General features: G+C 55.7%; 7 protein-coding genes across 7 annotated transcripts; 2 read left to right on the top strand and 5 right to left on the bottom strand.

Moving 5' to 3' along the window:
- Positions 1 to 94: 94 nt before the first annotated feature.
- Positions 95 to 1,751, bottom strand: L226DRAFT_539955 (oxidoreductase). The gene is made up of 7 exons (XM_067681771.1): positions 1,493 to 1,751; positions 1,301 to 1,432; positions 1,011 to 1,244; positions 825 to 948; positions 574 to 759; positions 395 to 519; positions 95 to 328 (listed from the first exon to the last, which is right to left on the bottom strand). Exons 1-7 carry the CDS (start codon positions 1,610 to 1,612, stop codon positions 230 to 232), a joined length of 1,020 nt encoding a protein of 339 aa, XP_067529846.1. The 5' UTR covers positions 1,613 to 1,751; the 3' UTR covers positions 95 to 229.
- A 30-nt stretch (positions 1,752 to 1,781) lies between these two features.
- Positions 1,782 to 2,665, bottom strand: L226DRAFT_279440 (uncharacterized protein). The gene is made up of 4 exons (XM_067673557.1): positions 2,568 to 2,665; positions 2,408 to 2,520; positions 2,303 to 2,354; positions 1,782 to 2,239 (listed from the first exon to the last, which is right to left on the bottom strand). The coding sequence occupies exons 2-4, from the start codon at positions 2,460 to 2,462 to the stop codon at positions 1,951 to 1,953; spliced, it is 396 nt and encodes a 131-aa protein (XP_067529845.1). The 5' UTR covers positions 2,463 to 2,520; positions 2,568 to 2,665; the 3' UTR covers positions 1,782 to 1,950.
- A 1,886-nt stretch (positions 2,666 to 4,551) lies between these two features.
- Positions 4,552 to 6,679, top strand: L226DRAFT_575738 (uncharacterized protein; the record flags this gene model as incomplete). Its single annotated transcript, XM_067685244.1, has 20 exons — positions 4,552 to 4,661; positions 4,715 to 4,793; positions 4,847 to 4,860; positions 4,915 to 4,956; positions 5,019 to 5,075; positions 5,123 to 5,216; positions 5,270 to 5,295; positions 5,349 to 5,374; positions 5,428 to 5,462; positions 5,512 to 5,536; positions 5,607 to 5,618; positions 5,672 to 5,727; positions 5,789 to 5,889; positions 5,944 to 5,990; positions 6,048 to 6,060; positions 6,120 to 6,147; positions 6,204 to 6,261; positions 6,322 to 6,346; positions 6,403 to 6,523; positions 6,584 to 6,679. 20 exons carry the CDS (start codon positions 4,552 to 4,554, stop codon positions 6,677 to 6,679), a joined length of 1,065 nt encoding a protein of 354 aa, XP_067529844.1.
- A 958-nt stretch (positions 6,680 to 7,637) lies between these two features.
- On the bottom strand, positions 7,638 to 8,967 carry L226DRAFT_616952 (DUF1183-domain-containing protein; the record flags this gene model as incomplete). The annotated part of the gene is made up of 5 exons (XM_067686969.1): positions 8,656 to 8,967; positions 8,506 to 8,604; positions 7,908 to 8,451; positions 7,731 to 7,841; positions 7,638 to 7,680 (listed from the first exon to the last, which is right to left on the bottom strand). Exons 1-5 carry the CDS (start codon positions 8,930 to 8,932, stop codon positions 7,638 to 7,640), a joined length of 1,074 nt encoding a protein of 357 aa, XP_067529843.1. The 5' UTR covers positions 8,933 to 8,967.
- Positions 8,968 to 8,986: 19 nt separating this feature from the next.
- L226DRAFT_279206 (uncharacterized protein) lies at positions 8,987 to 11,223 on the top strand. Its single transcript, XM_067673556.1, has 4 exons — positions 8,987 to 10,438; positions 10,491 to 10,941; positions 10,997 to 11,126; positions 11,182 to 11,223. Exons 1-3 carry the CDS (start codon positions 9,335 to 9,337, stop codon positions 11,008 to 11,010), a joined length of 1,569 nt encoding a protein of 522 aa, XP_067529842.1. The 5' UTR covers positions 8,987 to 9,334; the 3' UTR covers positions 11,011 to 11,126; positions 11,182 to 11,223.
- Positions 11,224 to 11,311: 88 nt separating this feature from the next.
- On the bottom strand, positions 11,312 to 12,602 carry L226DRAFT_539949 (NAD-P-binding protein). The gene is made up of 2 exons (XM_067681770.1): positions 12,018 to 12,602; positions 11,312 to 11,851 (listed from the first exon to the last, which is right to left on the bottom strand). The coding sequence occupies exons 1-2, from the start codon at positions 12,449 to 12,451 to the stop codon at positions 11,326 to 11,328; spliced, it is 960 nt and encodes a 319-aa protein (XP_067529841.1). The 5' UTR covers positions 12,452 to 12,602; the 3' UTR covers positions 11,312 to 11,325.
- Positions 12,603 to 12,735: 133 nt separating this feature from the next.
- Positions 12,736 to 14,241, bottom strand: L226DRAFT_515963 (NAD(P)-binding protein). Its single transcript, XM_067678462.1, has 2 exons — positions 13,710 to 14,241; positions 12,736 to 13,502 (listed from the first exon to the last, which is right to left on the bottom strand). Exons 1-2 carry the CDS (start codon positions 14,141 to 14,143, stop codon positions 12,977 to 12,979), a joined length of 960 nt encoding a protein of 319 aa, XP_067529840.1. The 5' UTR covers positions 14,144 to 14,241; the 3' UTR covers positions 12,736 to 12,976.
- Between the last annotated feature and the right edge of the window lie 29 nt (positions 14,242 to 14,270).

Below are 14,270 nucleotides of genomic sequence, written 5' to 3'. Positions count from 1 at the left end.
GGCTTTGAAAGCTCGTAGCAGCGGACATGTTGGTACGGGTACGCCAGACACCAGAACAGCTAGCGTCAGGCCGCCGGTCGTGTCAATCATTGAGGCGCAATAGGCAAGAACGGGTATCGATTCTTCCAATTCGACCCTGTGAATCCACGAAATACAACGATAGACTGCTAGCACAGCAAATCCACAGCCGCAGTCGACCATGCGCGAGGTGCGAGCGCGCTCTCTGCCATCACGAGCGGAGACCTCTCTCGCGCAAGTACGCTTCATGCTCTTCGCGGTGCTTCAGCACCGTGGAGTCGACCGAGTTCCTCCAGATAGGGAGGGCGATCTGTCGCATAGGACGAGCGCGTGAGTACCGAGCGCCAGCAAGCAGGAATGGGACAGGAACACGTACGTAGCCAATAAGCCCGTGGACCCAGTCCAATGCGTAGCTATTGCGCTCAGTCGAGCCTGCCGTCGAGCTCCGGAAGACGTTCCCGATGAAGTCTACTGTGATGTGGAACTTCCCGCTGCGTACGCCTGCCAGAAGTATACGTTGAGTAAACTCGACAACTCGGAGGGAAGGACACGCACCGTCCAAGATGATCTTTGCGACGACCTCGGGCGTCGCACCTTCGTCAGTCTCTTCGATTTTGAGCGTGACTTTGGGCTTGACTCTGTTTTCCTCTTCGTAGCCGGGACTGTAGATCGTGCCCGGGAAGGCGACATGAACGTCGATCCCGTACAGCATGAATTCGGACTGGAGGGTCTCCGCGAGGCCTGTCACATGCCGTATATGAGCGAGTGAACAAGGGGTGGGAGTAGCAAAAACGCGAGACACGTACCACGAATGGCGAACTTTCCGGGAGAGTAAGTGGAGTAGCCGACCATAGAGAAGTAGCCGAGGATGGACGAGCAGAAGACGATCTTGCCCTTGACGCCTTGCTGCACCATGGTTTTCGATGCCGCCTGGGCCGCGGGTGTTGGGATGGGGAGTACACACGGGGACACACGACACATATGGGACTCACCAGAGCTGTGAACGCCTGCGCGTAGTAGGTCTGCTCCATACCGGTCCTCAACGACTCCTCCGTCTGCTCGACAAAGAACCCTGGTCTTGAGGCGCCAGCGCAGAGGAAGAACGCGTCAGGACATCGTCCGTCGAATGGCTCGCTGGCAGCCTCGATGGCAGCAGCGGAGCCTGCTTCGGTGTTCACGCTGAAGGAGTAGGCCCGAAAGACTTGCTGCGGGTTCTGGCGGGCTGCCTGGGGGAAAAGTTCGCACCCGACAACAGGACACGAGGACGTACGGGCACACTGACCTCGAGCTCTTCGAGTGCCTTGTTCAGCTTCGCCTGGTCCCGGGCGACGATGGAGACGTGGGCGCCATTCTGGGCGAGGAGTTTTGCGAGGGCGAGGCCAGCCCCAGAGGACCCGCCGGTCACGAAGCAGTGCTGGCGGGAGAGTCTTCAGGTTGAGGGGTGGCGGAGAGGTAATGCGGAGGAGAGACAGACCTTGAGACTGGGATCCCAGCGTTTGGAGAGACCGAACATGTTGACACTGGCAGCAAGGAGGACAAGACCAGCAAGCAGAGCCAAGGAGGTGAGGGAGACGGAGACCCAGGCGTCTGGCATCAGGGACGGTGAGTATGTACGAGCGGCGGGGAGCCAGTTTGAGTGAGGACTTGAGCTAAGTACGTAGGCGCATTCTGATCCGAGTCCGACTGTGGTGCTGCAGGGAATTCATCCAACTTCTCGCATCTGACGTGGTGGTTTGGTCGAAAGCCTTTGGCCGTCTCTTACTGCGCTTTATGTATTCCCTCATTGGCGCCGAGTGGCCGGGCGACACTAGTACTCAGTCCCTATGATAATGTACTTAGCTGCATCTCAGTCTTCTGCGACTGCTTGCCCAGGTACCCGACATCCACTCCCACATAAACCTTCCTGCTAAGGTCCAGATTTCTTACGCCGACTCAACTCTGCGTACTGCAGCGGACGAACCTAGGCCTGCAACCGTCAGGTCTTCCCCTGCTAGCCTGATGCCGTGAGGACCTATCCACAAGCAGAGCGCGAGGTGGGTTGAAGAACCAGTCGCCTTGTACAGCAGAGATCCGCTTGTACTGCGGCGTGAACGCATTTGCGTTGCCAATGCCAGTCAAAGAGGGGTCCGAAAGGTACAGCTGCAGCAGCTTCGTAAGATCTCGCGAAGGTGCGCCAGGGAACCATGTCTGCGCGAGATAGCTCGCGAACTCCTTGTCGGTCCTACATACACCTCGACTCTTAGTACTCAGTGCTTCCAAGACATAGAAGAGAGAAGGGACATACGTGTTGTTCATCATACCCAGGGAGAAGATCGGACCTTCATCCTTCACGTCTCCTAGTGTAGACATCAATATTGTGAAGTGAGTCAAGACGGGACGAGACGCGTACCGATGATGACAGGCACGTCTGCGATCTTGCCGTGGACAGGCAGCTGAAGGGTCATTCGGACAAATACACATGCCCTAGGAAAATACGGAGTGGCCAGACCTTGAAAAATGGCACTTGTAAATGTCAACTTGCCGTATGGGCAGTCTACATGAACGCGTACCGATATCATTCTCGTCAGGAGTTTGGGCAAGCCACAACTTTCCGCAGGGACCGCTAGTAAGCACAGCAGAGTGTCCGTCGCGTTCGTACACCCGACCTGGTTCACGACGAACTTGTAGGTGCCCCGGAGATCGGCGATATGTCGGGTGGAAGTAGACGGCGAGCTGCTACGGGCCCAGAAGAGGCCATCGTAGTCGTCGCCATTGAGGAAGAGATGGAAGAATACTGAGATGTAGCCACTTTCGCCCCAGCTATGTGTATGCCAGCTGTCAGTGCGATTCGTATAGTGGTGACAGGGTAAAGGTGATGAATAAATTCACGTTAATGGAGCCCTACGTTTGCAACGCCTGCATATTGTACCTTTAAACACAAACACCGGTCTTCGTGAGCGCCAGGTGGACTGAGCGAGAGAAGATCAACATCGAAACTCACGGAAGTTGCGCATACAAAATTCCAAGAAAACTCTCCACAGAGCCGTTGACCGTGACGGTAACCTGGTCGAGATTGACACTAGTAATCGCCTTGCCCTCCGTTGTGCGGCCAGACGCGTGGAGGAAAGAGTATCAAAGCTGGAGGGGAGAACATGGTGTCAGCTGAGCGGTTGTGGTCGATGAGGATCCACACTGACCACACGTGGTCTTTTCAAATGGCATTTTCTGTCTTCCGTCTTCGAACCATGATGGTGATGTCGACTCGTACACTGATGTGGCAGGCGCGCTCCCACAGCGCTGGGAGTGCTCTGGCATCCTGTGGGGCACGATCAGGGAAGATTGCATGGGCGTGACAAAGCATTCAAAGGCTGTAGTGGGCGAGCCGCCGCTGAAGGTACGATTGACAGGATCCAGCCTGTGTGGTGTGAGATGCGTGGGCAGGTCGATTACTTCAGAGGTACATACACTGCTTTCCCTTCTAGTGTGTCATAAAATGAGCTCGAGCAAGACCCGGAAAGTTGTAAAAGTATACCTACCAAGTGATCCTCTGTCAGTCCGAACTTGAACGCATTGGAGAAGTTCCTGCAGGACATGATGAGCGATTTGAATAGGTACATCTACTCCTACCCGTATGGGGCCAGCGTAGAAATCTCACCAAGCCGAGAGTATGAGGGGATGGGGAAGCTGAACAGAGCATCGCATGGAACCGTCGGCGAGCAGGGGCAGAAGGAAAGGACCGCGCGAGAATCAGAATGCTACCCTGAGAGCGATGACCACGAAGACAGACGGAAACCACTTCGATCTTCTTTCTCTACACCATGCACAGCCGGTGGCGACTCGCGACTCGCAGTTGTTGAGAACTTGAGGACTCCGACTCCGAGCAGCCCATGATGATGACTTCATGGACACGTTGTAGTGCCGAATGTTCGGGTCCGGCGCCTGCCGGTCGGGTATTCGAGTCCACCCATTGACACTTGCAACAGTCAATATCAATCTTGGCCTCGACAATGACCCCCAGCTGGACATGGTTCCAGTATGGCCTCAGCATCTTGGGGCCATACTTTCTCTAATCCTCATGTATGCACGTCATCAACAATCGCATCGAAAAGTCGGAGGTACAAGCAAATGGCCAGGGATGGGTGAGAGCCGTGTACGCCGAGAGCGATGAAGAGTACGGGAAGACCTTGGTTGGATGATCAACCACTGTGGTCGTCCTGCAGCAAGTCGAGAACTCTTCCTCGTGCACCCATCTCTTCGAAGATCCTGATATTGACGGATGAAGAGGACCAGGTACCGCAATGCCGTTATCTGCGGCTTCCCATGACCTTTCTCTCCCAACTCAGTGCGATGATTATCGCGCAGGTACTAAATCCGCTGTGAGTGTGGACATACATGCACGGCATCCATCCCAGTGTTTTGATGAATCTGAATGCAGAAACATGTCGGCGGTGGGCCGCCGCACGGCGTTTGCGCACTTTGAGCGGAAACCTGGGTCCAGGATCCTACATATACACTCCGTCTGGTCGACACCGCAAGATTCTTCAGCATCCAAAGATGACGTCTCTGCCCGCCAACTTCACAAGTCCCCAGGTTACTCTCCCTCCCTTGCCCTCGCTGACGAATACCTATGGGGCCACGCTCATCAGTACTTTCCTTGCTCTTGCGTGAGTTATGGGTAAGATAACCGATCTGAGAGGCTGACATCGATATCTCACAGGTTGTACGGTTCGACCGTATACCAAACTCACCGGTACTACCGCCTGTTCCCCGCCGATATTACCTTCCATAGGTTGCTGGTACGTCTCTTGTCTCATTCATGTGAGACAAACCTCAACCCGTCCCAATCCAGGTTCCGGCCATATTGTGAGTCCTAGACGCATGCAGCGACTTGCGTATTTAGGGCAACCACTCTTGCAGTATCACCGACACCTTCCACTCTGCGTCCGTAATCCACATATGGTCCGTGTTCGATGTTGTGATCCGTTTTGTGCACATCCGTTGAACGTTGCAACTACTGAAAGCTATCATTATCTCGTTCAAAACTACCTAAATCCATTTGCCCTCCCGATAGCTGTCTGGTACGTTGTATGGTAGTTTGGCCATTCTCCAGCTGATGGCTGCGCAGGTCGATCAAGGTAGCGTACTCACTCCATATATCTGTACTCCTTCGTCAATTTGACGGTGCCGGGTCCATCCTCAAGTTCATGCCTCTTTCCATGGTGAGCGCACTGTCCCTCCATACAACCCGCTATATGTATTGAGAAATCACAAGGGATTCGTCGTCCTCCTGTGTCAAAGGTACGCATCATGCCTCTCCGGTACACGTCAACACATAATGATCGTGATTTTAGTTTCTACACTCGACGAATCTTCCTCGGTATGCCACTGTCCCGTAATCCCAACTTGTGCACGACGTCTGATGTGGAGCAGTCAATCGTCGGTTCGGATGGATTGTCGTCATAATCGTAAGTGCTGCCGCGTTGCACTCCTCAATCAACGGCTGACTGTCTACAGGTCATCATGATGCTAGGCGAGCTCGGTGAGAAACCACCTCTAGACTTTAGCGCGAAACCTGGGATCTAACTACGTTATTTCCTCGCGGAAATAAGCATTCTTCATCGGTAAGTTTTTCCAGGATGATGGGATGCAGCGTAGCCGACTCACTTTCTCGTAGCCACGACCGTGCGTGCGTTCAAGCTCACCGTGTTCGATGACTTTTCGCCGTACTTGGTGAGTGTCCCGATAACTTGTGTTCGAGAAGGTCATCTCATGGACATGCCCACAACGCTAGTGGCTTGACTCTGCTTGTTTCGGAGCGGCCACTTTTGTCGACCTCATCCTCATGATCGTTTTCCTTGTCGTCCTGCAAAGCAGCAAGACAGCGTTCCGCTCGTCTGTACACCTACTCCTCTAGTGATGCGAAGGAAATCTGACCTCCTGTCTCAGGACAAAGAAGGGGCTCGATAGGTTGGCAATTTACGCGGTTATTGCTAGTAAGTCTTACTTTCTGTTGGTCCACGTCGACGTGAACTGATGTCATGTGTTTCTAGCTCTCCTCAACACGTACGCGCCTCCGGCCTTCACACTTGTTGTAGTGATGCTGACGACTACATTCGATGTAGCGTGCTCACACTCCCCGCAATGATCTTCGTGAGTTCACTGCAATGTCGTTGCAAAGCAACTTTTGACACCTGACACTTGAATAGACCATCATCTCCAAGGAAACCTTCATCTATCTGGCATTGTCCATACCGACTGCGAAGAGTGAGTCCTAGACCTGACCGCGACTTTCCATCGGCTGGTGCGATGCTCATATCGGTCTAGTCTACACGAACGGTGTCCTCGCATTGTAAGTTTCTTTCTAATTCACGTAGTATTATCATGACTGAAGCGTTCACATGATAGCTTGAATGTGAGACACGACCTCGCAGAGCGCACAAATGCCTTAAAGACTATGACATTCGGCATGTCCACGCTCAAACGCGCCTTCGGGATCGGCGAGACTAGTAGTGCATCGTCCAGCGAGGTACGTCTAAGGCGCAGCGATTGAATAGATTCATGGATTATAACGCTACAAATTGATCAGGTACCGTCGTCGTCGGTCATCGACATCAGTGCCCTGGAGGACGGAACGAGGGCAGATGGCCCCTCCACGAAGACTCCCCACTGTATGATGATCTAGGGTCTAGATCAGCCCGCAGGGCCTTCGAGTCGACTGAGCGTGGACATCCCTGTAGCAGACGAGTTGCAACGCCATGTACCCAGCCAGAGTCTCCCAGCCGAATATTCATGTTCTCCAGCGCTTCTGGCGGCGCCAAAGCGATGGAGAAGAAGGCTACTCCCGCATTCGTTTCTGATTAGTTTGCATGTTTAGGAATACTGACCACGATGTCAACTCAGAACGACACCTTGATATGATGAAACACACCGGCGCAGGTTCCAGAATGCAATTACCCACCACACGAGACCCGCGCCCACTGCCTGAGCAAGCTGGTGAAGATCACTACTGTGGGTCCACCGGGCGCACAGAATTTAGAAGCGAGGGACGCGGCGCACTATGCCCCCGAATACTGCATGCGTTTCGTCCGCTGGAATCAGGTCCAGCGGTGTCTGACACTAAATACAAGGATCGAGATGTTCTATTCTCCCATGGACACAGCCCCGAGACTGGTACAACTTCACGACCTGAAAAGCTTGAGAATGAGAACGAACGAGAGATCCAACCACATAGGCAGGCGCATCGATGTGTGCAGAACAGACTCGGCATATCTGACAGCGGTGAACGGAGTGAAGGACACTTGGACTGCCAGTGCGGAGACGTTGCTCTGAATCCGGGAGCTCGGACGGGCTTATCGACCACGTCACCAGCCGCGTCTTCCTCGCTCTCGGGCGGAGCATCGCTACAGCTCTTGGCTAATATATCATCTGAATCCTTCCTCGAAGTCCAGCGCCCACGCCGTTCATCCCGTCCCCACTCGCTACTCCCGCCTCTTTTGGACTTTGTCGCTTTCCAATTCTGGGCGCCATGGCGGAGGCGTCGGGCGTACACAATGAGGACTGAGGTGGTGTAGACTGATGCCGATGTAGATGATATTTTTCGGGAAGACGATGGCCTATACTTAGTGGTGTAAGGGTCTCACTCACGAAGACGAACCACGAAGACCCGAATAATGCTCGGCAAGCCTGAAAAGTGGGAGTCAGTCTATCGTGCGCCTGGAGCGATGAGGACGTACATGATGAATTCGAAGGTATCGAGCGTGAAGATCAGCTTTGCTGTTTGACCGCAGTTTTCTGCGCAACCAGTCGTGCACTGTTGCCAGATGTGATTGACATGACATAACGCGCTACGATAGTGACAAGGAAACAGAGGTAAGCAAACAAGTGGTCATCGTACATTCGACCCACCCAACCCCGTACTCCTCCTCATCCTTCCCAAGTCCGATGGACCCTCCCCGCGGTCATCATCGTCAAAGCCCCGCCTCCGCGCCGCGCCACCCCACCAAGACGACCCCGACGGCGACGACGCATACGGGGCCGTCCTGACAGGCCGCAGGATTCGTTCTGCTTCCCAGTCGTACATGCCCGGTGCGCGCACATACTCAGTCTCGCGCTGTCGCGCCTGCCTGTTCATGAGGCTTGTACCTAGCCAGCCGAGTGCTGCCCCAGTCCAGAACCCTGGGCTCCATCCGCCGGCCTCCGCAGGGCGTGGCTGGCTGGCCGAAGGAGGATATTTGGAATAAGGCGGCGGTGTGTCGTGCGTGTCCGGATGCGGGCCAGCACCTCCTGAGAACCAGCCTGAACCAGGCCAGCGCGGAGGAGGTGGTCGGGGAGTCGCACCGCGATCGGGATGAACGCGAGAGCGGAAGCAGGAGGAGAGAAGGTTGTAAAGGATGAATATGAACGCGGCGACCCATAGAAGCATGAAGAAGAGAGCAGCGGGATCTTGCATAAGGTCTACGAGCAAGAGGATCAACTTGAAGCAAAAGGTGAAGATGAGTGAGCACGTACCGTGAACCCAGCGGGAGAACCTCGCGGGATAGGCAGGGTCTTCACCACGACGCAGACCGCTCGGTATCTCTACAAGGCGGTACTGCAATCCACACGACCCTTTCGTTGAATCAGGGCAAAGTCCGAGGGTCATTCAGGAATTTCGCTCACCTTTTAGAACATACGGGTCCCCAGGACCATCCCAGCCCTCGCATGACACCTCCACCCTTCCAAGTCGTAGCGCTTCCGGGAGGTCTGCCTCGCACTTCCAGTCTACTTCGGTCCCCGTACCACCAAGGTTGGTACACCGGACGACTTCAGGTTGGTACAATCTGCATGGTTTGCCGATGCACGAGAGTTGCGGTATAGGGTTCCCGCGGCGTGAGGCTGTGACAGAGTCCTTGTAGAAAGTGAGCGAAGGGATCCGTGCGAGCGCGATTCTCGACATGGAGGTGATTAAGTTGGAGACGTTGGAAGATACTCACAGATGGACGACTTCACTGAGTACACCGTCAAGCTGAACGTGGCCCCGGACGTGGCACAGACGTGTTCTGGACCCTCCGATAGGGTTTATGATGTAATACTCGAAATCTTGCGGATTTTCTACTCGACGCCTCTCGTACCTACTTACCATGAGCTGCATATCACTTGAGGTCTGCAAGAATGGTCCACAACGAGTCAGGTAGCATTGGTGAATGGCATCCCCGACATCGGCGGTATGTATGTGATCGGTAATTCTTGGTGCTCACCCAATCAAAGTCAGGACGAATTAGTAACCCGGACATCTCGGCGTACTATTTAACGATTGTCTTCGCACAATCATCGCGAGTCTGACCGAACGTTCCTCAGCATGAGTCTACTAACACTCAACTGCGATGCCCTACAGCATCTTTGCACCTTCGTTCACGGCCGCGACGCACTGAACCTAGCCCTTACTTGCAGGACACTTCACAATGTCGCCATTTCACGGGTTCCGGTGTACATTCACTGCAGGACACCCTCGCATCTGTGCAAACTGTGGAATCTCATTACCACGGCCACAGAACAAGCATTGCGAATCCGCAGTCTAACCATAGACGCGAGTGCATTCGAGATTGGCAACGTCCCCTTCCGTCACCGCGTTTGCGCAGACTACTGCGAGTTCGTCGGCGACCTCCTAGGCTCCGTCAGGAACCTCACCCACCTCCGAGTAGACCTCTCCGTCATCCTCTCCCAGGACAGACGCATGGGGTGCAGCATCGCTTCGATGACCAACCTCGTCCACCTCGAGCTCAACCAGTTCCCTCACGAGGCAACCGAGGTCCTCCGCGAACTACAAAGTCCCGTGAAGTCTCTCCACGTCGACTTCCGCGATACATACATTCCACTCCCTTCAGCAGAGGAGTTTTTCACAGCCGTGCTGGGACTCAAGTCGTTACAAGCTCTCAGCATCGTATCCTCAAAACCCTGGGGCCACATACACTTACCCCCGCCGTTACCACCACACGCCCTCCTCCGCTGCCTCGTCTACTGCGTTCCTCTCAGCGTCCCGGACTGCATCGTCGGATTATGCTCACGCTTAGATACCCTGGCACTTTGCTCGAGTAACGCTTCCGTCAGCGCCTGGCTATCAGAAGCACCCATTCCTCCTCTCCGACACGTCGTCGTCACTCTTGGCAACCTGCATCTTTTGGTTCGCCTGGGCTCGCTGACCCGTGCGAGATATATCCACGTCTACCAAGAGCAGCCCGTCACACCCGGCTCGGAGGAGCTCGCGCGTCTTGCGCACTGTCTCCAAGTAGTGCAGCCTCTCGGACTCCACTTCTGCATATCGCTCAGGACCCGCTTCTCGCCATCTTCATGTCTCGGATCGGAGACGGTCCCAAGGCTCAGATGTCTCGGTATCGGTGTCCTGCCCGACCTTGATCCCTCCATACTAGCTAAGGACCGGTGCGCCTCCTTTGTGGAATGGCTTGTACGTCCCTCCTACCTTCTTGGGAAGCGGACTGAACTGATGAAGAGAGCAGGAAGTCATTCCCTCGTGTATAGTCCACTTCTCGCTGATCTGCCTGCGACTCTACATCCCGACCCTCACGCGCAACCTCTGTCCTTTCGAGAAACGCACACTCTCCATTCCCGGCGAGGACGGAGAGATCGACCCCACCAACGCCGCGAAACTGGAGGCAGCGGCTCTTGCCCTGCGCGACGTCGTGCGATCGCTGCCGCAGCGGCTCGCAGAGGCCAACATAAGGCTCCGTTATATCGCACTCTCCATCGGCCACCCAACCTCGATGGAGAACTGCCGCGACGAGATCTACGACTGCCACGACACCCCTGCACTAGAGTGGTGGTGGCGCGTCGGCGATCAGGACGAGGGAGGCTCAAAAGTTCTGACGCCTATCACACGAGCGGAAGGTCTGCGTGTCTGGTGCGCCATCCTTGACGCCGAAGACGATGCTGCTCTCGCGGATATCATTCGTGAGTTTGTTGACCTCGATCGCGGTCCTCAGCATTGAAACTTGTGTACTTCCAGGAAGGAGCTCGTGACGGCAGAGCATCTGCACTTCTGCACTTCCCTCCGTACTTTCTATAGCAGGATCTGCGGGGGTCAGAGCCCGATCACTGCCTATTGAACGAGATCCCTGCCCTCTTCACATATAGAGGTGTGACTCCTTCCTGCCGAATAGTGTGCAGCGCTGACGTGAAGATGGCAAACAGATGGTACTCCCTCTATTGGGAAGACGACCGAGAAGGTTGTCCTGAAGTGACTGTTTCTTCAGACGAGGCTCGCCGAGCACGTAAGTCCTACCCTTCATCGCATGAGATGATCCTACAACATTCTCTACACAGTCTGTCTGCAACTCACTCGCCCTTCTTTGACCGCGCGATGAGCGACTTCATCTCCGCCGCGCCCGCCTCATCAATCATGCCATCGCCCAACACGTCCTGCAAGAAGTACTGCATCACCGCATGGACCCAATACGGCGCGACCCTCCTGCGGCCACACCCCGCGCGGTTGATGATGCCCCTCGCGAACGTTTCGCTCGTCGGCGTGCTCAGGCTCACCGCCATCGGCGCCTCGTGGTTCTCCGAGTTGACCGCGCCCACGGCGAGATAGGTGTAGCGCACGCCCGTGGGGTCGTCGAAGAACAGCTCGTCGTTGTCCAGCCCGCGCGTGAGCGACTCGAGGAAGCCCTTCGACGCCGCGTACACTGCCAGCCGTGGCGGAGCGATGTCGCCCGCGATCGAACCGACAAAGTTGACGAGCACGGGCCCGGACTTGGCATTGCGCCGGAGGTAGGGCAGGAGGGCGCGGTTGAGGAAGAGCGGGAAGAGCGCGTTGAGGTTGACCATGCGGTGGACGTCCTCCTCAGTGCGCTCATCGAGTCTAATGAACACAAGTGTAGTCAGTACGAGTATGCAGGTCGGAGAGAAGAGTCGGCGTTCAAGTTGCCAGTGGGAAGTACTGCGGGCCTCATGAGACAAGCGTTCACACCCGCAGTAGAAGTACCAACTGACGCAGTCACAGGCGGAGGCTCAGTGATAAGACGTACTTCAGCCCGCTCGTATCCGACCCGCCCACGTTATGGTACACAAGCGTGATGTGCAGATCCTTGAACGGCTCGATCATCTTCGCAAAGTCATGTCCCCCCGCAGACGCATCCGCAATGAAGTAGCGCACGTCCGCGTCCTCCTTCTCTGGCAGCCGCGCGCGCAGCTCCTCCACGACTTTCTGCATCTTCGCCTCGTTGCGCCCGTGCAGGATGAGATTGAAGCCGTTCCGGAGGAGCTCTGTCGCGGTCGCCTTCCCAATCCCATCCGTTGCGCCCGTCACCATCGCATACGCGCCTCCCTTGGGTCCGTGGAGGAATCGCTTAACCGACGAGGGTCGGAGAACGTACAGCCAGACGAAGGACGCGATGCGGTAGAGGTGCGGGATGGCGAGTAGGACACCGAAGACGGCGAGCATGTTGACGGTGCTGACCATGGTGAGTTGTCGTGTCTCGTGAGTACGTGGAGGTCGTCAGTCAAGCTAGTGGTGGGAACGAGGGGTTGACGTTGCCCTGAACACTGCAGATTCGCATGCGCGCGACCGTACACACGACTGGCATGACCGCACTTGCCCGACGTTATAATAAGTAACAAGTTCGGGATCAATCACCGCACACGGTCCACAACGAGCACGTGGCAGGCGCGTCGCGACGCGTCTTGGCTCCTCCGCGATGTGTGTAGGTACGTGACTTGGTTCTGAGGATGTCTCAGGAGTAGCATATGGCCAGGGAACGGTGGTAGTGGTGGTTAAGTTGTCACCTGCCCGAGCGCTGCTTCATTGACAGGTCACTACTTAGGAAATGACAGCTACTTAGTGGACATAGAGGCCGTAGGAGGGGAGGAGGCTCAGCCTTGCGTATCACCCCGCATGTCGTCGCCGACACCAAAGAAGATCGACAAGTGCTATACAAGAACGAACATGCAACACCATCCCCAAATCCCCCTATACACAAGCTCCAGCTCAAATACCCTTCTTCGCCTGCGTGATGAGCCCCTGCATCTGCTCCGCACTAGCCTTGTCCACGACCCCATCTCCCGCCACCTCCCGGATAAAGTACTGCATCATCCCATGCACCCAGTACGGCGCGACCCTCCGGCGCCCGCACCCCGCGCGGTCGAGAATGCACTTCGCGAACCTCTCGCACGTTGGGGTCGTGAAGCTCGTCGCGATCGGCGCCTCGTGATTGTCCGAGTGTACGGCGGCGACAGCGAGATAGCAGTAGCGCACGCCCGTAGGCCCGTCAAAGAACTGCTCGTCGTTGTCCAGTCCGCGCGTGAGCGACTCGAGGAAGCCCTTACCCGCGGCATAGACGGCGAGCCGGGGCGGGGCAATATCGCCTGCGACAGACCCGACGAAGTTGACGAGGACGGGCCCAGACTTCGCGGAGCGTCGGAGCTGTGGGAGGAGGGCACGGTTGAGGAAGAGCGGGAATAAGGCATTCAGGTTGACCAGACTGTGGATGTTCTCCTCCGTGCGCTCGTCGAGCCTAGGATAATATACGAGATCAGCGCTCTGTGGCAAAGTAGGTAGAAAAGATAGTTAAAAGGTTCGGAGGAGCCTGGATGACACGACGTGTTGTGTACGTTTCTCCGTGTGATTGATCATGAAAGGGATTTGCGTTCGGAGTCAAGCATTCGCAACCAGCACAACTTCCTGGCCGCTACAAGGAACCAAGTCAAAGAGTACGACTCACCTCTGTCCAGACATATCCCCTCCTCCGACATTGTGATACACAAGCGTGACGTGCAGGTCCCTATACGGCTCAACCAACTTCGCGAAGTCCTGTCCTCCCGCAGACGCGTCCGCAATGAAGTAGCGCACGTCCGCGTCCTTCCTCTCCGGGACACGTGCGCGTAGCTCCTCTACGACCTTCTTCATCTTTGTTTCGTTTCGGCCATGCAGGATGACGTTGAAGCCGTTCCGGAGCAGCTCCGCCGCGGTGGCCTTCCCGATCCCGTCTGTTGCCCCAGTCACGACCGCGTATGTGCTATCTTGGGGACCATGCAAGTACTGCCGAATGGAGGAGGGGCGGAGGAAGTACAGCCAGACGAAGGACGCGATGCGGCAGAGGTGTGGGGTGGCTAGCAAGCCGCCGAGGACGGCGAGCACATTGACAATGGTGGTCATGGCGAGAGAGATTGTGCTCACGATGTACTAGGATAGTCAGCTAGGAGGTGGCGTCCACAATACGCAGATGTCGCTTGTCGAGCATGCGAGTCGTGAATTGGCCACGGCATGACCATGGCATGACTAC

The sequence above is a fragment of the Lentinus tigrinus genome (assembly GCF_003813185.1).
Source record: "Lentinus tigrinus ALCF2SS1-7 unplaced genomic scaffold L226scaffold_49, whole genome shotgun sequence".
Lineage (NCBI taxonomy): Eukaryota > Fungi > Basidiomycota > Agaricomycetes > Polyporales > Polyporaceae > Lentinus > Lentinus tigrinus.
Note: the sequence above shows the minus strand (reverse complement) of the source record. Positions and strands in the feature narration are given on the sequence as shown.

What these genes read in the sequence shown, in the direction of transcription:
- L226DRAFT_279206 (XM_067673556.1), top strand. Translation starts at nt 9,335, where the DNA reads ATGAGTCTACTAACACTCAACTGCGATGCCCTACAGCATCTTTGCACC. An exon ending in CCTCCTTTGTGGAATGGCTT is followed by an intron (nt 10,439 to 10,490) that starts GTACGTCCCTCC and finishes TGAAGAGAGCAG; the next exon opens with GAAGTCATTCCCTCGTGTAT.
- L226DRAFT_539949 (XM_067681770.1), bottom strand. Translation starts at nt 12,451, where the DNA reads ATGGTCAGCACCGTCAACATGCTCGCCGTCTTCGGTGTCCTACTCGCC. An exon ending in TCGGATACGAGCGGGCTGAA is followed by an intron (nt 11,852 to 12,017) that starts GTACGTCTTATC and finishes TGTGTTCATTAG; the next exon opens with ACTCGATGAGCGCACTGAGG.
- L226DRAFT_539955 (XM_067681771.1), bottom strand. Translation starts at nt 1,612, where the DNA reads ATGCCAGACGCCTGGGTCTCCGTCTCCCTCACCTCCTTGGCTCTGCTT. An exon ending in CGCAGGCGTTCACAGCTCTG is followed by an intron (nt 949 to 1,010) that starts GTGAGTCCCATA and finishes CCCGCGGCCCAG; the next exon opens with GCGGCATCGAAAACCATGGT. An exon ending in CGGAAAGTTCGCCATTCGTG is followed by an intron (nt 760 to 824) that starts GTACGTGTCTCG and finishes GGCATGTGACAG; the next exon opens with GCCTCGCGGAGACCCTCCAG.
- L226DRAFT_279440 (XM_067673557.1), bottom strand. Translation starts at nt 2,462, where the DNA reads ATGACCCTTCAGCTGCCTGTCCACGGCAAGATCGCAGACGTGCCTGTC. An exon ending in AGACGTGCCTGTCATCATCG is followed by an intron (nt 2,355 to 2,407) that starts GTACGCGTCTCG and finishes TGTCTACACTAG; the next exon opens with GAGACGTGAAGGATGAAGGT. An exon ending in CTGGGTATGATGAACAACAC is followed by an intron (nt 2,240 to 2,302) that starts GTATGTCCCTTC and finishes AGGTGTATGTAG; the next exon opens with GACCGACAAGGAGTTCGCGA.
- L226DRAFT_515963 (XM_067678462.1), bottom strand. Translation starts at nt 14,143, where the DNA reads ATGACCACCATTGTCAATGTGCTCGCCGTCCTCGGCGGCTTGCTAGCC. An exon ending in GGGGATATGTCTGGACAGAG is followed by an intron (nt 13,503 to 13,709) that starts GTGAGTCGTACT and finishes ATATTATCCTAG; the next exon opens with GCTCGACGAGCGCACGGAGG.